Below are 22,988 nucleotides of genomic sequence, written 5' to 3' on the forward strand. Positions count from 1 at the left end.
GTTGTAGAGTGTGCAGCCACACACACTTTGCAACACACACTTTCTGTAGATCATGTGTAAAAAAAAAATCTCGTGTCTGATCCGGTTTCTGTTGGTGACCCTCTGCTACAGCCGAGTAAGCACAGTTTGTATTTTCTCTGACGAAATGCAGTCTAGTTCCTGCATGTACTTTCTTTTTAGCATCATTGTGGTATTTATATGCTACACAATGAGGCGTACTTATTTAAAAACGGATAAATTCAGTAAAATACTTGTAAAACTATCAAAACTACGAACAGAGAATATGAACAGCTGAGTTGCTCCAAGTGACCGCTACCTGACGTCATCGCATACGTCACCACTGCAGGAAGCGCATCTGACATTTTAAAGAAAATTCATTTTTCTCGAACACTATTATACGGAAGCCGCGAGAGGCCCTTCATATAATCTCATCTCATTATCTGTAGCCGCTTTATCCTTCTACAGGGTCGCAGGCAAGCTGGAGCCTATCCCAGCTGACTACGGGCGAAAGGCGGGGTACACCCTGGACAAGTCGCCAGGTCGTCACAGGGCTGACACATAGACACAGACAACCATTCACACCCACATTCACACCTACGGTCAATTTAGAGTCACCAGTTAACCTAACCTGCATGTCTTTGGACTGTGGGGGAAACCGGAGCACCCGGAGGAAACCCACGGGGAGAACATGCAAACTCCACACAGAAAGGCCCTCGCCGGCCCCGGGGCTCGAACCCAGGACCTTCTTGCTGTGAGGTGACAGCGCTAACCACTACACCACCGTGCCGCCCGCCCTTCATATAATATTTTTTTTATTCACCTTGTTATCCCGAGATAACGACATAATTAATTCAGGATCTTGAGAAAACAACACAACTAATTCGAGATCTCGAGAAAACAAAACTGTTATTCCGTGATCTCGAGAAAACAAAACAATTATTTCATGATCTCAGCTGGATCGCTGTATCTCTGTCGGTAGAGACGAAGCTGGGCCAGTCTTCTGCGGAGGTGCCACGGACTAATTTTGAAATTATGCCTTATTAAAAGACTTAATGCAATCTCTCCCTGTGTCAACCCCTGATCAAAATATTGCCTTATTAGGTGATCGATTATTCCAGACATTCTAATGACCAAAGTTGCGTCTATACAGAATGAGAAATAGCCCCCAAGTCAGCATATCACAAGTCTCTTGGTGCACCTGAATGAACCATTTCTCAGCTGTTTACTCGAGATCATGAAATAATTTTGTTTTCTCGAGATCTCGGAATAACGGTTTTGTTTTCTCGAGATCTCGAATTAGTTGTGTTGTTTTCTCGATATCCTGAATTAATTATGTCGTTATCTTGGGATAACAAGGTGAATAAAAAAAAAAAAAGGATTATTTGAAGGGCCTCTCTCGGCTTCCGTACTATTTGATCTCCGAAAATGAAAGTTTGATTTTTGAAATCTGCGACTACTTTTACTTAAAATAAGTTTGAGAATAAATCCACTGGTGGATCCCTTTAATGTTCTGGCATGTCCATGAAATAAGTTGTTTCGTGCTGTAAACAGTTGTTTGCTCACTAGCCTCTTTTTTTTCTCCCTCTCTCTTGAAGTTAAGACCAAAAAAAGAAACAAAAACAAACAAAAAAAACATAGCTTATCATGTTACTGAAAAACTACCAAGAGCAAGCTCCTGTCCTCCTCCCCGACACTCATGACTCTGTCCAGAAATGTTAAATAAATGTGAGAAAGCTTCACGTTGTCAACAATTATGCATGGATATAAAAAAAAAATTACATTTATTATTAGGTGTAGGTTATTGTGAACCAACCCTGTGTTTAATATTAATAAATAATATCCATCCATTATCTGTAGCCGCTTATCCTGTTCTACAGGGTCGCAGGGAAGCTGGAGCCTATCCCAGCTGACTATGGGCGAGAGGCGGGGTACACCCTGGACAAGTCGCCAGATCATCGCAGATAAATAATATTAATGAAATAAATATTAAAATAAAATAGCACTGTAGAAATGCTAAGGCATTAAAATAAAACTGATTTGAATCACAGCCAGCACTACTGTCAGACTGTTACTGAAAATTAATCAGCAACTCCTGTTAACTCAGATTGGAGAATTTAACAGTGTTGTGGTGTAATGCCAGAGGTGGACAAAGTACCCAACTTCACTACTTAAGTCAAAGTACAGATCCCACTGGTCACATGTTGCTCCGATACAAGTGAAAGTTGTGCAGTCAAATTTTTACTTAAGTTAAAGTATTTGCTTTTAAAAATACTTAAGTATTAAAAGTGCATTTTCTGTCAACACATTGTAGTATTATTGCCACAACGCTTACAAAACCTAACGCCTCTGAAACAACCGACTGGATTTACAAAATGAACGCATGCTGTACCATCATGGTGGTTTAACATTAAGCTAGCTAGTCAGTGAAACTCCACCTGACATGCTAGCAAACTCTTTTCAAACTCGAAATCATATTGGGTAGCTAACGCTACTAGAAAAGAAAGATTTCTGCATTCTGTTTATTTGGCAAGATTATGCTAAAACCTATTTCGGAAAGGACTTCAGATAAGTTAACGTTATTCATGTTAGCGTAACTCCGTTTTTACATGCTAACTAACAGTGTCCAAGTTAACTAGCCATGTGTTAACGTTAGCCGTTGACAAGGCGATGGCAACTTGGCGGGTAAATCCATAGAAAGTCATTTGACTAAGCAGACTGCATAGCTATTGCAACGTTATCGCTAGCTCTAAAAGCACAGACAACTTCACCGCAAGGTTTCTCTTGGTATAAAACGTTTATATACCTCAATATGTTTCTGCAGGTCGACGGCAAATTTTTGTAGGCTGTGTTGTGGTTTGTTTTAGGCAGACATTTAAAACGAAATGAATCTTTAATCCTTTCAGAAAACTGAAACATGGGTTCTAGGTATGGCCATGAATGTGTGCATTCCCCAGAAGAACCACCTCCTTCCATTCTGCCATCAACTGATCGTGTTAAATAACGCTGCTGAGAAATCATCGATCTGCATTTTATACAGTCTATGGACGCGACGTGACCCTAGTGATTAGTGATAGGCTGTCTCAGTGTCAGCTGCGAAAAAACCAATCACGTTTTAGAAAAGAAAAGAAAAAACATCCACTTTCAAAGCTGCTTCATAGTAACGAGGACCTTGATAGAAACGTAGTGGAGTAAAAAGTAGGATATTTGTCTTTCAAATGTACGGTAGTGAAGTTAAAGTCATAAGTTTCCAAAAAAATTAATACTCAAGTAAAGTACAGATACCCAAAAAGTGTACTTAAGTACAGTACTCAAGTAAATGTCCTTCGTTACTGTCCACCTCTGCGTAATGCTGATTATTCATTTGGTTTAATCCTCTGCTTGTATATTCTAAACTGATGTGTGGATTGGCTTAGGTACTTTGTGCAAGAGCGTCGCTGGACTCAGATGCTTACCAGTTCAGGGGAGGAAGGATCTAGCCCCTTACCCCGCTACCATCACGCCTCTGTTGTGGTTGCCGTTCATGACCCTATGTCTAATACTCAGACAGATAGTCACCACTTAATGCTTGTGGTGGGTGGGGTAACACAAAACAGTGTTATGAGTGATACGTGGAGCCTCAATCTAAGCAGTCTAACATGGACAGAATACAAGGTATGGAACACTAGATATGTTTTAAATGATTTCCAGTTTTTGGATTATTAAAAAAAAAAAAAAAGAATCTGTTTTGAACTGGAAACTACTTTCATTTTCAGAGCTCAGTGCTGCCCCCTGTGGCTGGTCACACTCTGACAGTGCGCAGAGTCTCCTCTGTGCTGCTGATTGGAGGATACTCTCAAGAGAATGGTTTCAATCATCACTTACTAGAGTTTAATCCACAGTCTGGAAACTGGACCATATTGCCACACACTGGTACACCACCTACAGGTAAAACTTGGACACTGGACCCTGAAAGGTCGTGTCTGAATTTGAAGCTAGAATTGATCTTGAATATTTAAATTTTAATCTGGAATGTATTCTTTTTGCCGCAGGTCTTTACGGACATTCTGCGGTCTATCATGAGCAGACTGATGCTGTATATGTGTTTGGAGGTTACCGTTTCCATGTGGAGGCAGTAGAACCTTCTGGAGAACTCTATACCCTTTACTACCCCAACCTCACCTGGTCTTTACTGGTCCCCTCCCGGGGAAACAAGGTGATTGAACAGACAAGTCCAAAATAATTTCCAGCTTTTTACCCCCCATTAGCAGTGTCTGAGAATAAGGTTGTCCTCAGGCTAATTAGTGTGCTTTTCTTCCAACAGCCTCTCTCACATTTCTTTCACGCGGCAGCCCTACTGAAAGATACCATGGTGATTGTTGGAGGACGGACAGGAGCAGAAGATTACAGCAACAGTGTGTACCTCTATCAGATCAACTGTAACACATGGATACAGCCAGGTAACCCGATCACAAACATCATTCCACATACACACACACACACACACACGCACACGGTTTTACTTGCAAAATGCTTTTCAGCTCTGCAGTTGTGGCAGTAAGTCATAGTGGGTATTTATTAAACCAGATGTTAAACTGTCTATCTATCAATCACTTTTCCTCTCAGTCCACTTGTTCACAAATAACAAACAAGTAGTCACTTGCTAAAGTGCAAGAACTGATATATACTTACTGTATACATGTTATTTACCAGCTGGGAGGTCCATATGGTGAAATACTGTGACCGAGGTCTTGAAAGTACTGAGCGAGGCCCTCTGGGCTGAGGTCAGTAGTCAAGGCCGAGGTCACGGTATTTCACCATACGGACCGACCTTAAACTGGTAAATAATATATTTATTTTTTTCTTTACCAAATTCTAACAGAAAATGAGAGCGCCCGAAAGGGAAAACCGAGCCGAGCTGCCATTTTGAATCCTCATTCACGGCTGTAATGCAAATTGCTTCCTCCTCGGTATACAAGTGCACTTCCATGGCAGGAAAAAAACTACATTTTGCCGCCTATGTAGTCCCCTATTTATACAAAATTGAGTCATTCAGGATTCAGCCATGTTTTTGCTCGGCGTTAGCAAGTTAGAGGTTTTTAGCTTTCTCCTGAAATGTTTTGTTTTCTTTTATTTCTTCTTTTTTTTTTCCTCCGTGCTCTCATAGAAGGTGGTCACATCTCTGCTCTCCTCTCCTCTCCTTTTTTCCTGCTTGTGCTCTTTGTTTCGTCTCGTCTGCCTATACTTTTTTTTTTTGAGAGACTCTGTCCGCATTGTATTTCGGAGACCAAATGGAATTGAATTGAACAGAATGGATGAAATGGACAGATATGGACGAGTGGTGTGGACGTGTAAAGACTGCGTCTGTTCGAAAGACCAAACAATCTCTATCTTATCGACATTCGGCTCCCTGAACAGCACTGGCCTTGATCAAGGCCGTTGCTGGGGAAACATTTCCCCCAGAAGGTCACTGCTGGGAGACACTCTCGCATTTTTTGCATTCCTTCCCCAATTTTCCGCAGTCGCCATTTTTCACCCCCAGTGTGACAAGCGGGTGCGTGACCAGCGCCGCTTGCATGGCTGCAGGAGCGGACGGCTGCTTGCTTGCGCTGGGTTACCTCTACCTCCTACCCCCTTCCCCCCACCCCTGATTGCCCCCTCCTTCCCCCCTTTCCCGCCCTCAAGTCCCATGTTTTAAAGTGTACTTGTGTTATTGTGTGCTTATGTGCAGAGGTTTTTAAATGCTCCCACACTGTACTCCTGATAGGAGCATAGTTGGGGGGGGTGTTCTTTTTTCCTCATCTTTTCCTCATGTTACTACTGTGTTTCTTTTTCTTTTATCCCTGTTTTCCTGTCCTGTTCCCCCTCTGTAAGGACAGGTTGATGGTCAATTTCACTGGTAACAGTGACAATAAAGGGTTCATTCATTCATTCACTCATTCTTCCTCAGGGTAGTAAAACTTGCTTTCGCTGTGAACACTGTCGTTATTGCTATCCATGATGTAAAATTAATGCTATTCTCCTGAGAAATGTGAAAATAAATGTTGACAAAAATTGCTACTATGTTTGTTGTTGTTGTGAACGAGCAAGTTGCCAGAGGTCCGTAACCGGGGTCCGTATCGTAGGATACGGACCCGCTCGCCAGCCAATCAGAGCGCAGGATTTGATGGAAACTGGGCCGCGAAAAAAATAAAAACGGTTATTCCACTCAATCTCGTCATACATGAGCTATAGCTATAAGCCTTGTACGATGAGATTGAGTGGAATAACTGTTTTATTCTATCCACATTCACTCGATTTTGAGAAACAGATCATTTTTAGTTTTTGCAAATTCGATAAATAAAAACTTGATACAAAACGTCCGACAAAATCATTTCTGCTTAGAATGTAAGCAAACCGGTGAAATGGCAGTAGCAATTTGTGAAAAATGCAATAATAATAATTATTGAAAAATAAAAAATATATACGTTCTTACCATCAAATGCTTTCATTCCATATTGTGTTGCTTTTTTGTAGTTTTTGGGGTTTTGTTTTTGAGTAGAGCTTTTACTTCATCCTCGGTTGGTTCAGCAACACGCTCCACCATTTTGTTTTTCTCTACTCACGGTATATGAGCTGATAGCCTAGGAGTAGAGTAGCCAATCAGAGCACGCAATTGCTCATATCCAGTATGTGGATAGAAATATATGGCATCAGCTGTACCATACACTACCTGCAGATTTTTTTATGAGATTTTTTATTTGCTCTTTTCTTACTGCAGTATCATCAGTCGGCGAACCTGTTAATCACTCTATCTCCTTGGCCATGACGAGTTGGGGGAATCGCCTATTCTTATCGGGTGGATTTAATGGGGTCATGCTGGGGCGTTTTATCACCCTTTCTGTGCCCTCTGACCCCTGCGTCCTTCTGCCTAACCCTGAGGCCTGTAACAACAGCACAGGCAGCTGTGTGTGGTGCAGGGGTGCCTGCACCACCTCGGACACAGCAGAGAGGTACAGCTTGAGGATTAGAGAAGTTGAAAACTTTGAATGAACACTGAATAAGTTCATTTTTAAGGCTCCCTGGAAGTCAAAACCTTCAGTCAGTATTCCTGTGTCATTACTGCTTTCTTCTTCTTCAGTTGTTATTTAACTTCTTTTTTTTTTTTTTTCAGAATTGGCTGTCCTGTCGGCCATTCCCCATGCTTTCCCACTCCTCGTGTCCCTGATCAGTGTCGAAGGCTGAAAACATGCAGCGAATGTCTGGCCAGACACCCCAAAACATTTTCCAGCCCTGGACAGGTAACAGAGATGTGGCTCACAGCAGTTCTGTATTTCTCTACATTATATCGTACGATTTCCTCTGAAAGTATTGGGAAGGCAAGGCCAGTTCTTTTGTTTTTGCTGTACACTAAAGACATTTGGGTTTGAGGTCAAAAGCTGAATGAGACGATGGATCAGAAGATCAGCTTTCATTTACTGATATTTACAGACCACTCAACTTTGGGTGAGCAAAAGTATTGGAAGAGATGGTCTTGGCAAATGACACTTAATATTTGTTGCAGCTGCCTTGCTTGCTATAACTGTATTAAGACAGTGACCCAGATCTCTTCAGTGTGTGTGTGTGTGTGGGGGGGGGGGGGGGGGGGGGGGGAACTGGGCTTGTCATTCCAATACTTTTGGAGGAGACTGTGCAAGACAATAAATTGGACTACATAGGCCTACATAAAGTGTTTGTCTTCCCCCCCCATTTCACAATATTTCTCTCATTCCCTTATATACATTAGAGCTCTCTGCAGTGTAAGTGGTGCACTAACTGTCCTGAAGGCGCATGTATTAGCAGCTCTGTGAGCTGCACTTCGGAACATGACTGCAGGATAAACCAAAGGGAGATTTTCCTCTCCAGCAACTGCACTGAAACCAGCTGTGAGGCATCTGATTGCCCCAAGTGCACAGCATCAGGGAAGTGTATGTGGACCCGTCAGTTTAAACGCACAGGTACGTATGAACACACACTGATTGCATTAGACTGTTTAACACAGGGGTGTCAAACGTACTGTTCTAATCTAGCCCAACAAATTCATTAAAAAAATTGTTTTCTTCTAAATTAAAATCTTCTTCTGGACCCTAATTCAGTGGCGAGGCCAGGATGGGTGGGTGGGCCTGGGTAAAACATGGTGGGAAGTATTGGAAAAGAAATCTCAAATACTAGCGGTGACTGCAAAGAACTTGCATGACTGCAGAAAGTGGCCATCGAGTTCAAAGGCTATGACTTATGAGGTTTGTTCTTTTGCCAGTTCAGTAAGCCTACTTGTGGCCTAATTCACTTCAGTTCACAAGTGACACATGGTTGTTTTCACAATCGCCAATCTATAGGCTTAACATGAACACAAAAAGGGGCTGTCACAAAATGCACTGAGTAGTCAACTAAATCCAGCAGCTGAACACATCACAACAGAAAATCAGAAAATGAAACACAACTGGTTGGAAGAAATAGGCGGATAAAATTAGAGACGTTCATACGGCTGTGTTTTACAAGTGTCTTTGACATTTCAGTAAACCAAACGAGAATTTTATTTCGTAAAACTCTTCTTAATCACTCTTACTTGCTACAGCTTAACTGTTACCATTTTCAGGTCTATGAATTCAAATTTACTGTATTTTTAACTCGAACATATAATTTCCTTTAGGCTTAAGCAAAGATTTTAAGAGAAATAACCAGAATGGCCCACTGCCTCATCAGATGTGTATTAAATTATTTCATTCATCCACAAAACTACACAATACAAGCCTTCAGATTTCAAGTGATGGAAAAGGAAACCAGTAGGCATGTAACAAGATATTGTGTAATGACAAATCGTGATACAAATTTATGACAGTTTGAATTGATGAACAAAAAAAATAATAGCGATTTATTATCAGGCTGTGTACAACCCCGATTCCAAAAAAGTTGGGACAAAGTGCAAATTGTAAATAAAAACGGAATGCAATAATTTACAAATCTCAAAAACTGATATTGTATTCACAATAGAACATAGACAACATATCAAATGTCGAAAGTGAGACATTTTGAAATTTCATGCCAAATATTGGCTCATTTGAAATTTCATGACAGCAACACATCTCAAAAAAGTTGGGACAGGGGCAATAAGAGGCTGGAAAAGTTAAAGGTACAAAAAAGGAACAGCTGGAGGACCAAATTGCAACTCATTAGGTCAATTGGCAATAGGTCATTAACATGACTGGGTATAAAAAGAGCATCTTGGAGTGGCAGCGGCTCTCAGAAGTAAAGATGGGAAGAGGATCACCAATCCCCCTAATTCTGCGCCGACAAATAGTGGAGCAATATCAGAAAGGAGTTCGACAGTGTAAAATTGCAAAGAGTTTGAACATATCATCATCTACAGTGCATAATATCGTCAAACGATTCAGAGAATCTGGAAGAATCTCTGTGCGTAAGGGTCAAGGCCGGAAAACCATACTGGGTGCCCGTGATCTTTGGGCCCTTAGACGGCACTGCATCACATACAGGCATGCTTCTGTATTGGAAATCACAAAATGGGCTCAGGAATATTTCCAGAGAACATCATCTGTGAACACAATTCACCGTGCCATCCGCTGTTGCCAGCTAAAACTCTATAGTTCAAAGAAGAAGCCGTATCTAAACATGATCCAGAAGCGCAGACGTCTTCTCTGGGCCAAGGCTCATTTAAAATGGACTGTGGCAAAGTGGAAAACTGTTCTGTGGTCAGACGAATCAAAATTTGAACTTCTTTATGGAAATCAGGGACACCGTGTCATTCGGACTAAAGAGGAGAAGGACAACCCAAGTTGTTATCAGCGCTCAGTTCAGAAGCCTGCACCTCTGATGGTATGGGGTTGCATTAGTGCGTGTGACATGGGCAGCTTACACATCTGGAAAGACACCATCAATGCTGAAAGGTATATCCAGGTTCTAGAGCAACATATGCTCCCATCCAGACGACGTCTCTTTCAGGGAAGACCTTGCATTTTCCAACATGACAATGCCAAACCACATACAGCATCAATTACAGCATCATGGCTGCGTAGAAGAAGGGTCCGGGTACTGAACTGGCCAGCCTGCAGTCCAGATCTTTCACCCATAGAAAACATTTGGGGCATCATAAAACGGAAGATACGACAGAAAAGACCTAAGACAGTTGAGCAACTAGAATCCTACATTAGACAAGAATGGGTTAACATTCCTATCCCTAAACTTGAGCAACTTGTCTCCTCAGTCCCCAGACGTTTACAGACTGTTGTAAAGAGAAAAGGGGATGTCTCACAGTGGTAAACATGGCCTTGTCCCAACTTTTTTGAGATGTGTTGTTGTCATGAAATTTAAAATCACCTAATTTTTCTCTTTAAATGATACATTTTCTCAGTTTAAACATTTGATATGTCATCTATGTTCTATTCTGAATAAAATATGGAATTTTGAAACTTCCACATCATTGCATTCCGTTTTTATTTACAATTTGTACTTTGTCCCAACTTTTTTGGAATCAGGGTTGTAATCTGTATTTTTCCTAACTGTAATTTTGTTGTTTAGACAGCAGAGCCTAAACTAAAAACCCATCTATGTTATGTAAATAAAGATCCAAATTTTGTTGTCAAGTGTTTATGGGATACCTTGCCTTGCACTTGTGATATGGTGGTACACGTACGTCGTTCGTACATATAGCTGTTGTATGGTCTCAAAAGCCATCAAAAATCAGGTTGATGCATTACCATATTCTCTGAAATATGGAGCTTCACCCCATGCGCTTTGCACGCAGGGAGTTCCACTATAAGATGGGGGGTATTATATACAAGCAAACCACTGATGCTGGGGGGTTAGGGTTAACTGCAACAGCAATATAGTTAATTATCAGGGTCAAACATTAATATAAATGTTTAACAAATTGTGAAATTAAAAGAAAAACAAGTCTATACTCTACATCATAAGTCTCTTAAAATTGCTCCTACAGTACAGTAAGTCAGTAACACATTCTGACTAAACATTAGTTCTCAAAGGAAATTTTACAGCAAGGTGAAATATCATTCAACAAAATGCATTACAGTATCATGGAAGTGTCAGAAAATTATGACTAAAACACTGATGAAATTTAGACTAAAAATTAAAACGGCGTTCCACTGTCTAAAGATTGACTAAAAAAACAAACAAAAAACAAACAAACCAAAAAGACAAAACGTGTCTAAACCCAACTACAATTTTCAGTGAGCGACGAAGACTAAAACTGAATTTAAAATTCTTGTCGAAATGAACACTGCTCTAATTCCTGTGAGTAAAGACAACCACTGTGCACAGTACACATCCATAATTTTAAGCATTTTATTACATCAGTTAAAAATGACTTTGTTTTAGCGTTTCATCATGGATATTCCCCAAACGAACTACAGTTCTGTTCTTCAACTTTCGGATGAGTCCGATCACCACTCTGACAGTGCATTCCAGTGTTAACAGAAACTGAAATACATTTCATGTTATTATATCCTCTAATTACAGCATACGAGTGGCAGGGGGAAAAGGCACAGCGTGGCGTCCGTTTCAGAGAAGGTAAACTCTTCATGAACCAGCCTGCTACACATCGCGCAGAAAAACTTACACCAGTTGCCTGAGCAGTGTCACGCAATGTGGCAGCTCCTAGCAAGAGAGAACTGGTTTTTGTGAACATTGTTAACAAGACTTCCAAAAAGCCAGGCTTTCAAATGGGTGGGCCCAGGCCCTCCCTTGCCCCTTCACAACTTCGCCACTGCTATAATTTAATTAAAAGATTCTAAAAAGAGCTAGTTTCTATTGTACAACTAGGGGCAAAATGACGTCGTAAACCCCAGGCCATAAACTCTGACAAGCTACTGAGAAAATGTGCTAATCATGTAATTCTTCTTTACTGTGTAAGAAATTGACACTGTAACCACATCTCTTTCCCAAAGAGCTAATTTAGGGTTTTACAGAAATAGGGGTGAATACACTCAACTTTTTCATTTGTAAATAATTTTGCAAACTATATTGACTTAAATTCATCACTCAGAATCATGGGCTATTTTTGTAGATTCATGACACAAAGGTTTTAATGTCACAGTAGTTCAACCAAAAATTGGTAATGAATTGAAGTCTATTCATCTGTTTTGTAGGTAATGCAGTTACCGGGCACTTTATTAAAAATACTACGATGTGCGATCAAAAAGTTGTGGGATGGTTCCTCTTGTGAATGAATGGAGTGCAGCAGGAATGAGCAGTAGCTCTTCTGTGTCGTTATACTGCATGACGTTGTGCTCCCTACATCGGGGACCTGGTTGCATGCATTTTTATGACACGGTGCACATTTACTATGGACCAGTGAACAAACATCAAATTCTGTGTCCGATTTGCAGGATGTCCTTGAAGTGTGAGAATGCCAATAAAAACACCATGCCTGTCTCATTGCTTCATTGCCGTAGGCTTGCTGAAGCATTTCAAGGGTCTACATTGCTGATTGCAAATACATGCGCATTGCTCAACTTTTTGATCGCACCCCATGTATTAATATTGGGTAGGACCTCCCTTTGCCCTCAAACAGATACCCACATCTTTGAAGCATGGATGCCACATGATGTTGGTAATATTCCTTTGATATTCTGCTGCATGTTGACATGATTGCATCGCACAGTTCCTGTAGAGTTTTCAGGTGCAGTTTCATGCTTTGAGTCTTCCATCTACCGCATCCCCAAAGGTGTTCTATTGGATTCAGATCTGCTGACTGGAAAGGCCACTGAAGAAAATTGAACTTATTGTCATGTTCATGAAACCAGTTTGAGATGACTTTTACTTTGTGACTTTTATTTTTTATCATGCTGGAAGTAGCCATTAGAAGATTAAATTGTGAATTGTGGCCATGAAGGGATGCACATGGTCGGCATCCATCCATCCTCCCTCCCTCCCTCCCTCCCTCCCTCTCTCCCTCCCTCTGCTGCTTGTCCTGGTCACGGGGCAGCAGTTCCAGCAGAGGTGCCCAGGCCTCCTCCTTCTCGGCCACTTCCTCAATCTCATCTGGGAGGACACCGAGACGTTCCCAAGCCAGTCGAGAGATATAATCTCCTCCTGGGTCTCCTCCTGGTTGGGTATGCCCAGAACACCTCACCTAGGAGATATTTTGCAGGCATCCTACACAGATGCCTGAACCACCTCAGTTGGCTCCTTCCAAGTTGGAGAGCAGCGGTTCTACTCTGAGCCCCTCCCAAATGTCCGATCTCCTCACTTTGTCTCCAAGGGTGAGCCCAGACACCCTACAGAGAAAGCTCATTTCTGCTGCTTGTATCCGTAATCTTGTTCTTTTGGTCACTGCCCACAGCTTGTGGTCATAGGTGAGGGTAGGAACATAGATCACCCAATAAATTGTGAGCTTCACCTTTTGGTTCAGCTCCCTCTTCACCATGACAGACCAGTACAGGTTCCTCATCACTGCAGAAGTTGCACCAATCGGTCTGTTAATCTCTCACTCCATTCTTCCCTCACTTGTGAACAAGACCCTGAGGTAGTTGAACTCCTCCACTTGAGGCAAGGACTCATCCCAACCCGGAGGGGGCAATTCATCCTTTTCTGGCTTAGAACCATGACCTCAGAATTGGAGGTGCTGATTCTCATCCCAGCCACTTCATGCTCAGCTGCAAATCACTCTAGTGCAAGCTGGAGTTCACAGATTGATGAGGCCAACAGGACTACATCATCTGCAAAAACAAGACACCCTTCACCCCTTGGCTATACCTAGAAATTCTGTCCATAAAAGTTATGAACAGAGTTGGTGACAAAGGGCAGGCCTGGCAGAAACCAGCACCCACTAAGAATATGTCTGACTTACTGCTGGCAATGCAAACCAAGCTCTCACTCTGGTTATACAGGGCCCAAGTGGCCCATAGCATTGGGCCTGGAACCCCCATACTCCTGAAACATCCCCATAGGACACCTCAAGGGACATGCTTGTATGCCTTTTCCAAGTCCACAAAGCACATGTAGATTGGTTGGGCAAACTCCCATGCACCCTACACTACCTTTGTGAGGGTAAAGAAATAGTCTAGTGTTCCATGACCAGGGCAAAAACCACATTGTTCCTTCTGAATCCAAGGCTCAACTAATGGATGGACTCTCCTTTCCAGAACCCTGGCACAGACCTTCCCAGGGATGCTGAAGAGTGTGATCCCCCTAAAGTTGGAACACACCCTCCAGGCCCCCTTTTTAAAAAGGTGGCTCACCACCCCAGTCTGCCAATACAGAGGCACTGTCCCTGACCTCCATGCAGCGTTGAAAAAGCATGTCAACCAAGACAGCCCCACAACATTTAGAACCTTAAGGAAATTGGAGCAGATTTCATCCACCCCTGGGACCCTGCCACTAAAGAGGTTTCTTTTTTTTTTTAAACCACCTCAGTGACTTCAGCATTAGTGATAGGAGATGCCCCTCTGAGTTATCATACTTTGCTTCCTCTTTGGAAGGTCTGTCTTTGATCCTCAAAGTATTCCTTCCACCACCTATGTCCTCAGTTGGGGTCCGCAGCACTCCATTCCAATTGTATACAGTAGGAGCAAAGCTCTGCTTTGCTAGAATCTCTTCCAGATTCTCCTTGTGTTGGTGACAAGTGCACTTAACAGGATGCTCGAACATTGTGATTGTTATGGACAAACTGTAATTAGCACAGAAGTCCAGTAACAAAACACTGCTTGGGTTCAGTCAGGCAGGTCTTTCCTCCCAATCACTCCCCTCCAGGTTTCACTGTTTTTGCCCATGTGAGCATTGAAGTCCCCCAGTAGAATCCCCAGAGGGAGCACTTTCCAGCACTCCACCAAAAAAATTCCAAGAAGGCTGGATACTTTGGGCTGTTGTTCAGCACATAAGCACAACAGTTAGAGCCCATTCCCTGACTTGAAGGCATGGACACAAGTATCTCTTTCAGGCTGAGCCTGACCGGGCCCCATGGGTAAAGGCCCAACCACAAGGTGCTCACCAACAAGCTCCCTCCCCAGGCCTGGCTTCAGGGTGGGACCCCGGTATACCTGTTCTGGCTGAGGTTTCATGCATCCCTGCTGTCCTCCTCATAGACATCTTTTAGAATTGCAATGAGTCTGGCCCCTCAGCAAGAGAGACCCTACTGGGGCAAATTGCCCCTGACAACATAGCTTGGGCACTCATAGGATTACTCAGGTACTTGAACCCCTCCACCACAATAAGGTGGCAATTCACTGAGGGAACATGGTCAACAACAATACTCTTAATAGGCTGCAGCATTCAAGCGAAAATTGATTGGTATTAACAGGCTCAAAGTGTGTCAAGAAAACATTCCCCACACCATTACACCACCTCCACCAACATGGACTGTTGACAAGGCAGGTTGGGTCCATGGATTCATGCTGTTGGCACCAAATTCAGACCCTACCATCTTTGTGCCTCAGCATAAAATGAGATTCATCAGACCAGGCTACATTTTCTGTCCTCATCTGTCTGGTTTTGGTGAGCCTGTGCTCACTGCAACCTCAGCTTTCTGTTCTTGGCTGACATAAGTGGAGCCAGACTTGGTCTTATGCTTGATCATTTGCCACAAGGTTCGAGGTGTGCATTCTTTTATGCTCACCGGAGTGGTTATAGGAATTGCTGTCGCCTTTCTGTCAGGTCAAACCAGTCTGTCAATTCTCTGGTGACCTCCCTTATCAACAAGGCATTTCCATCTTTAGAAATGACACTCACTGGATGTTTTTTTCTTTAATGCACCATTCTTAGTAAACTCTAGAGACTGTTGTGTGTGAAAATCCCAGATCAGCAGTTATAAAATACTCAAACCATCCTATCTGGCACCAACAATCTTGCCACGGTCAAACTCTCTGAGATCACATTCTGTCCCCATTCTGATGGTTGATGTGAACATTACCTGAAGCTGCTGGCCCATATCTGCATGATTTTATGCATTGCACTGCTGTCACACAATTTGGCTTATTTAGATAATTGCATGAATGAGTTGGTGTACAGGTTTCTTAATAAAGTGTTCAGTAAGTGTATATGTAACTTTTCAGATAGATGTTGATAAATTAATACATTTAAAAGGAGTTGGTAATTTGGTATCTGCGTACTAAACTCATCTCATCTCATCTCATTATCTCTAGCCGCTTTATCCTGTTCTACAGGGTCGCAGGCAAGCTGGAGCCTATCCCAGCTGACTACGGGCGAAAGGCGGGGTACACCCTGGACAAGTCGCCAGGTCATCACAGGGCTGACACATAGACACAGACAACCATTCACACTCACATTCACACCTACGGTCAATTTAGAGTCACCAGTTAACCTAACCTGCATGTCTTTGGACTGTGGGGGAAACCGGAGCACCCGGAGGAAACCCACGCGGACACGGGGAGAACATGCAAACTCCGCACAGAAAGGCCCTCGCCAGCCCCGGGGCTCGAACCCAGGACCTTCTTGCTGTGAGGCGACAGCGCTAACCACTACACCACCGTGCCGCCCTGCGTACTAAACTGTTTTTTGTTTTTTTGTTTTTTTGGCCGAGCCCATTTGACAGGTTACCTAAAATGGGTTTGACACCCCTGATCTCATAGCTCATAATTGTCAGATAGTATAATGTGATTTTAACCAATCTAACCATTTTCACTGCTGTCTTTCTCAGGCTATGTTTTAAAGCAGCAAACTGTACAACGAATTTAACTACTGAATTTGAACTGCTACTTAATTCGAACCAAAATGCATTTAGTGTCAGTGCTATCATAACATTTAAGAATCTTTTGTCTTATTGCACTCTTAAACAAACTGTACATTATTGTCTCCTCTAGTTATTCTGCATGTGCTATGTTGGTCAGCATATTTTATGATGATATACTCATGGGCAAAACTAATACACAGATTTAAATAATCAAATTTTGCATGAAGATTATTCCATTTATTTGGATAGCTGGATAGATAATTTTGATGAATATTTCCAGTTAATAATTATCACTTTACTTTAATCTGATTTAGGTGAATACATGGTGTTATTGTACTGTCAATCAGATTACCATCAAATTATTAGGATGTACCTGTGGGTCCGTAAGTATTTGGATTTTTTTTCTTTTTTTTTTATTTGTAATTTTGCCTCTGCATATCACCACAATGGAAGCAATCAAGATTTGATTGAAGTGTAGCCTTTCAGCTTTAATTCAAGGAGTTTCACAAAAATATTGCATTACCCGTTTAGGAATTGCAACCATTTTTTACATAGTCCCTCCATTTTCACATGCTCAAAAATAATTGGACAATTGACTGATAAGCAATTTCATAGCCAGATGTGGCCTATTTCCTCACTATTTCATACCAAGGAGATAAAAGGTGATAGAGATGATTCCAAGTGTTGAATTTGCATTTGGTAGTTGTTCATGAGAACTCTCAATATGCTGTCCTACGAGGTGTTGAAGCAAGTTAAGGAGGCCATCATTAGTCTGGGAAAAAAAAAAAAAACAGACCTATCGGAGAGATAGCAGAAACTTTAGGAGTGACCTAATGAACAATTTGGTAAAGTCTTAAAAAAGAAGGAATGCACTGGAGAGCTCAGCAACACCAAAAGGCCTGGAAGACCATGGAAGACAACTTAAGTGGATGCTCACAGAATTCTTTCCATGGTGAAAAAAACCAAAAACAAAACACCACCACCCACCTTCACAACATCTAGGTAAGTCAAGAACACGCTTAAGGACATAGGCGTATTATTGTTGAAGTCTACAATCAAGAAACACATTCATGAATCTAAGGAAGGTCAGATTAGACTTTACGAGAAAGCATTTTTTAAAAAGCCTGCCCAGTTCTGGAACAAGATTTTTTTTGGACAGATAAAACAGATGAACTTGTACCAAAATGATGAGAAGAGTATGGAGAAGGAAAGGAAGGGCTCATGAACCAAAGCATACCACATCATCTGGTGTTATGGCATGGGCATTTATGGCTGCCAGTTAGGGTGCATCAGTTGCCCTCACTTTCATAAAATCTGATGCATTTTTGTTTGGGTGTTCCTTTTCACCACTAAAGACATCCTGTAAAATTTTTTGACCATTCAAAAGTCTAATGGTGGCACCATGAGGTTCATTTTTTGCCAAAAAAATGCTTATTTTATGTTTTCGCGTAAGGTTTGAATCACAATGTTGGACTCCATTTACTGATTTCTTGTGAGCCAGAGATCATGTTAAGAACCTTTGCAAGGGATTGAGAAGCATTAATGTGATCCATAATACATTTGTATTGTTTAAAAGTAGTTGAACAATGATTCAATGAACAGCTAAAACTCAAACTGTGCTTGATAATATATTTAGAATATGTACTAAAAATGTGTATCTAAGATATTTGGTATACTCTATAAGGTGCCATAATGTTTCATGAAAAGTGATCGAAATTTTGTCATAAAAGTCATAAAATAGCAGCTTTTTCCATAACTTTGAGCTCCTGGTGCCACCATTAAACTTTTGAATTTTGTCAAAATATTTCACCCAGTCACAGTGGTGTAGTGGTTAGTGCTGTCGCCTCACAGCAAGAAGGTCCGGGTTCGAGCCCCGTGGCTGGCTAGGGCCTTTCTGTGCGGAGTTTGCATGTTCTCCCCGTGTCCACGTGGGTTTCCTCCGGGTGCTCCGGTTTCCCCCACAGTCCAAAGACATGCAGGTTAGGTTAACTGGTGACTCTAAATTGACCGTAGGTGTGAATGTGAGTGTGAATGGTTGTCTGTGTCTATGTGTCAGCCCTGTGATGACCTGGCGACTTGTCCAGGGTGTACCCCGCCTTTCACCCGTAGTCAGCTGGGATAGGCTCCAGCTTGCCTGCGACCCTGTGGAACAGGATAAAGCGGCTAGAGATGATGAGATGAGATTTCACCCAGTGTGTTTTCTTACCAAAGGAACATAAAAACAAAAATGCATCATGATAGGAGGAACTTTTCATTTTTAGGGGGCAACTGATGCACCCTACTGCCAGTGGAACTGGGTCACTGGAGTTTTTTGGCTTGTATGACTGTTGATAGAGGTAGCAGGATGAATTCTGAAGTGTATAGAGTTATAAGTTTTGCTAGGATTCAGTCAAATGCTGCAAAACTGATGGATAATGACGCAAAACATACCGCGAAAGCAACTTATGTGCTTCTTAAAATCAAACAAAACCCAAAAAATAAACTTGTTTATACCGATAATATCCATACAAAACACGTTTAAGTGATTTCAGCCCAAAGAGACTCTGCTCCCTCTCACTGCACACAAACACGTTAATTCTAGTGCTGTCAAAAATGTCGTGTTATTAACGCGTTAACTTGACTCAATTTTAACTGCGATAATTTTTTTATCGCGAGATTAACGCTCTGTGACATGATGTAGGTTTTTCATAAGCTTTTGAAACTGCCAGGAACTTGGAACAGAGACTTTGCTTAGAAAAACGATAGCAGCTGGACTGTAATGCCACGCCCCGCACAGCCAGAATCCTCTGCCCTCCCCTGAAGAGCCACGGTGCTCGGCTTAGGTTTCGTTTTCCCATCGGCGGCTCGAGCCCGACTTTGCAGTGGCTGTGACAAGACGTGTTATGCTCTGCAATAAAAAAAAAAAAAAAAAAACCATTGGTACAACCAGTGTTCGAACTATGCCGATATTTTCAGGGGGTCCCTTTTTTTCCCTTGGGGGGGGTGCTTGCGCTTGTCTCAGAGCGCGGCTCTCCATCGCGCGCTCACTTCGGATATGCAAATGCTTCCCGTTACACACGATTGCTATGTCAATAAACATCATTTTGCCAATATTTTAGAGACCCCCCCCCAACATTTCCCAAATCATGTTTTCAAGGGATCTCATGTCTGTTTCAGGGGATCTCGGATCCCCCGAGTACCCCCGTAGTTCGAACGGTGAGCAAGCCCATTCACTTTTTTATGCTGATAAGAGAATTACAATGGTTTTTCATGTGACACAAATGTGCGATTAAATTGCGATTAATCGCGAGTTAACTATGACAGTCGCGACATTAATCACGATTAAATATTTTAATCGCTTGACAGCACTAGTTAATTCACAACAGATGCTTCCACTTTGCCGCTCTCCATTCACAAACCGGCCCTTGACCACGCCCCTGCTGCCACAGCAATATTTTTTGTCAAACCCCTTGAATTAATACTGAAAGTCTACACTTCATCTTGATCGCTTCATTTCAAATTCACTGTGGTGGTGTACAAAGGCAAAATGATAAATTCCATCACTGTCCAAATACTTATGGATCCAACTGTATGTAAAGTGCAGCTACATATCTACATGCATCTACATTTGATATTACTTACATTAAAATTATGCAAGTTAATAATTAGAATATTTTTTGGAACTGTGCTGTTCTCAAGCAGTCATGCACGATAGATCGCGTGAAGCTAGGCTAGGTTTAATATGGCATTGCAATATTAAAATCTGCATATAGCACACTGAACTTCTGTTAAAACCTATTTTTACTCTGACAATTTTCAAAACATTTTCAAATGAGTGGAATAAAATTGGAGGTGTTTTTTGAGAGATCTTGCAGACACTGCAGTTCTTCTCTGAGTTAGCAACTGCTTGAATTTGTATCATTTTTATAATCGTATAATTAAGTGGAACTGTTATTAATGCACAAATTATATGTATTAACCCATTAAAAAAAACAAATAGTAATATCAGTTTTATTTATCCTTGTTTTGTGTACCACAATATTTTATTTGTTTATTTTAAAATAATAATAATAATTATTTTTTTTCCCAGGGGAAACCAGACGCATTCTGAGTGTCAATCCAACATATGACTGGACGTGTTTTAGCTATGCGCTCCTGAACGTGTCACCCATGCAGGTGGAATCGTCTCCCCCTATGCCCTGCCCTGAGCCCTGCCACCAAATCCAGACCTGCAGCCAGTGTCTCAGCTCCCATGGTTCAGATGGGGGTTGGCAGCACTGTGTTTGGAGCATGGCTCTGCAGCAGGTGAGAGGTGACACACACTCTCCTCTTACCAGACCTACCACATCTGCTACTTTCCCAAGTAGCTACAGTCAGGTCGACGTGTCACGCGGTCACCGAATAGAAATTATTTTTGTTTTAACAAAAGTACTGATGGTGCTTTTGAGAAGTCAGTTTATATTTAAATTTTTCACAACTCCACACATTTCATGTTACCATACATTTCCTGTAGAGTTCCAGTAGTCCAAGCAGGAGAGGATCAGCGCTTGGACCAGGAGCTGAGTAGAATCCACTATACAGGTCCTTCTCAAAAAAATTAGCATATTGTGATAAAGTTCATTATTTTCTGTAATGTACTCATAAACATTAGACTTTAATATATTTTAGATTCATTACACACAACTGAAGTAGTTCAAGCCTTTTATTGTTTTAATATTGATGATTTTGGCAAAAAAGTAAAGGAAAACCAAAAATCCCTATCTCAAAAAATTAGCATATTTCATCTGACCAATAAAAAAAGTGTTTTTAATACAAAAAAAGTCAACCTTCAGATAATTATGTTCAGTTATGCACTCAATACTTGGTCGGGAATCCTTTGGCAGAAATGACTGCTTCAATGCGACGTGGCATGGAGGCGATCAGCCTGTGGCACTGCTGAGGTGTTATGGAGGCCCAGGATGCTTCGATAGCGGCCTTAAGCTCATCCACAGTGTTGGGTCTGGTGTCTCTCAACTTTCTCTTCACAATACCCCACAGATTCTCTATGGGGTTGAGGTCAGGAGAGTTAGCAGGCCAATTGAGCACAGTAATACCATGGTCAGTAAACCATTTACCAGTCGTTTTGGCACTGTGAGCAGGTGCCAGGTCGTGCTGAAAAATGAAATCTTCATCTCCATAAAGCTTTTCAGCAGATGGAAGCATGAAGTGCTCCAAAATCTCCTGATAGCTAGCTGCATTGACCCTGCCTTTGATAAAACACAGTGGACCAACACCAGCAGCTGACATGGCACCCCAAATCATCACAGACTGTGGAAACTTCACACTGGGCTTCAAACACCTTGGATTCTGTGCCTCTCCACTCTTCCTCCAGACTCCAGAACCGTGATTTCCAAATTAAATGCAAAATGTACTTTCATCTGAAAAGAGGACTTTGGACCACTGAGCAACAGTCCATTTCTTTCTCTCCTTAGCCCAGATAAGACACTTCTGACATTGTCTCTGGCTCAGGAGTAGCTTGATATTAGGAATGCGAAAGTTGTATCCCCTTTCTTGAAGACGTCTGTTCGTGATGGGTCTTGATACACTGACACCAGCCTCAGTCCACTCCTTGTGAAGCTCTCCCAAGTTCTTGAATCAACTTTTCTTGACAATCCTCTCAAGACTGCGGCTATCCCTGTTGCTTGTGCACCTTTTCCAGCCACCCTTTTCAGCAATGACCTTTTGTGGTTTACCCTCCTTGTGGAGGGCATCAGTGATCATCTTCTGGACAACAGTCAAGTCCGCAGTCTTCCCCATGATTGTGGTTGTGTGTACTGAACTAGACCGAGAGATACACTGTGTTCATACTGTTTTACTCAAACTCGAAATGAAATATTCTAATATTTTGAGATGGTTTTTTTTTAATGTTTTTGTACTGTATGCCATACTGATTAAAATTAAAATAGAAAAATGCTTGAAACATTTTAGTTTATGTGTAATGAGTCTATAATATATAACATTTTCACTTTCTTAAATAACTGATGGAAAATATTGAACTTTTTCACAATATGCTAATTTTTTGAGAAGGACCTGTAGTGTAACTCAGTCAGGTTTGTGGGCCTCAGTGTTCAGACATGCTTTTTAGTTTAGTTCAGAGATGTTCTCTGGGACTCTGGTCAGGGCTTCGTGACCACTCAATACTTTCACTTTGGTGCCTTTTTGTTACAAATTTAGAGGTATGCTTAGGATTACTGTCCTGCTGGAAGACACGGTTGTGAGAAAATTTTAACACTCTGGCTGCTGTCTTGAGGCGCAGCTTCAGTATTACTAGATAATCCTCCTTCCTCATAATGCCATCTTTTTTTTTTTTTTTGAA

At 41.7% G+C, this 22,988-nt stretch overlaps 1 protein-coding gene across 2 annotated transcripts in view; it reads left to right on the plus strand.

Annotated features, from left to right (window-relative positions):
- megf8 (multiple EGF-like-domains 8) overlaps window positions 1-22,988 on the plus strand; it is a 146,594-nt gene that overhangs the window by 97,343 nt on the left and 26,263 nt on the right. Inside the window, exons 30-38 of one of the 2 annotated variants that reach the window (XM_060900158.1) lie at window positions 3,414-3,651; window positions 3,753-3,924; window positions 4,029-4,192; window positions 4,301-4,436; window positions 6,737-6,968; window positions 7,130-7,256; window positions 7,742-7,952; window positions 11,485-11,535; window positions 20,724-20,938. In XM_060900158.1, the coding sequence (XP_060756141.1) occupies window positions 3,414-3,651; window positions 3,753-3,924; window positions 4,029-4,192; window positions 4,301-4,436; window positions 6,737-6,968; window positions 7,130-7,256; window positions 7,742-7,952; window positions 11,485-11,535; window positions 20,724-20,938 (1,546 nt within the window). The remainder of the gene's footprint in view (window positions 1-3,413; window positions 3,652-3,752; window positions 3,925-4,028; window positions 4,193-4,300; window positions 4,437-6,736; window positions 6,969-7,129; window positions 7,257-7,741; window positions 7,953-11,484; window positions 11,536-20,723; window positions 20,939-22,988) is intronic. The other variant, XM_060900159.1, reaches the window with a different exon arrangement.

The sequence above is a fragment of the Neoarius graeffei genome, chromosome 19 (genome assembly GCF_027579695.1).
Source record: "Neoarius graeffei isolate fNeoGra1 chromosome 19, fNeoGra1.pri, whole genome shotgun sequence".
Classification (NCBI taxonomy): Eukaryota; Metazoa; Chordata; class Actinopteri; order Siluriformes; family Ariidae; genus Neoarius; species Neoarius graeffei.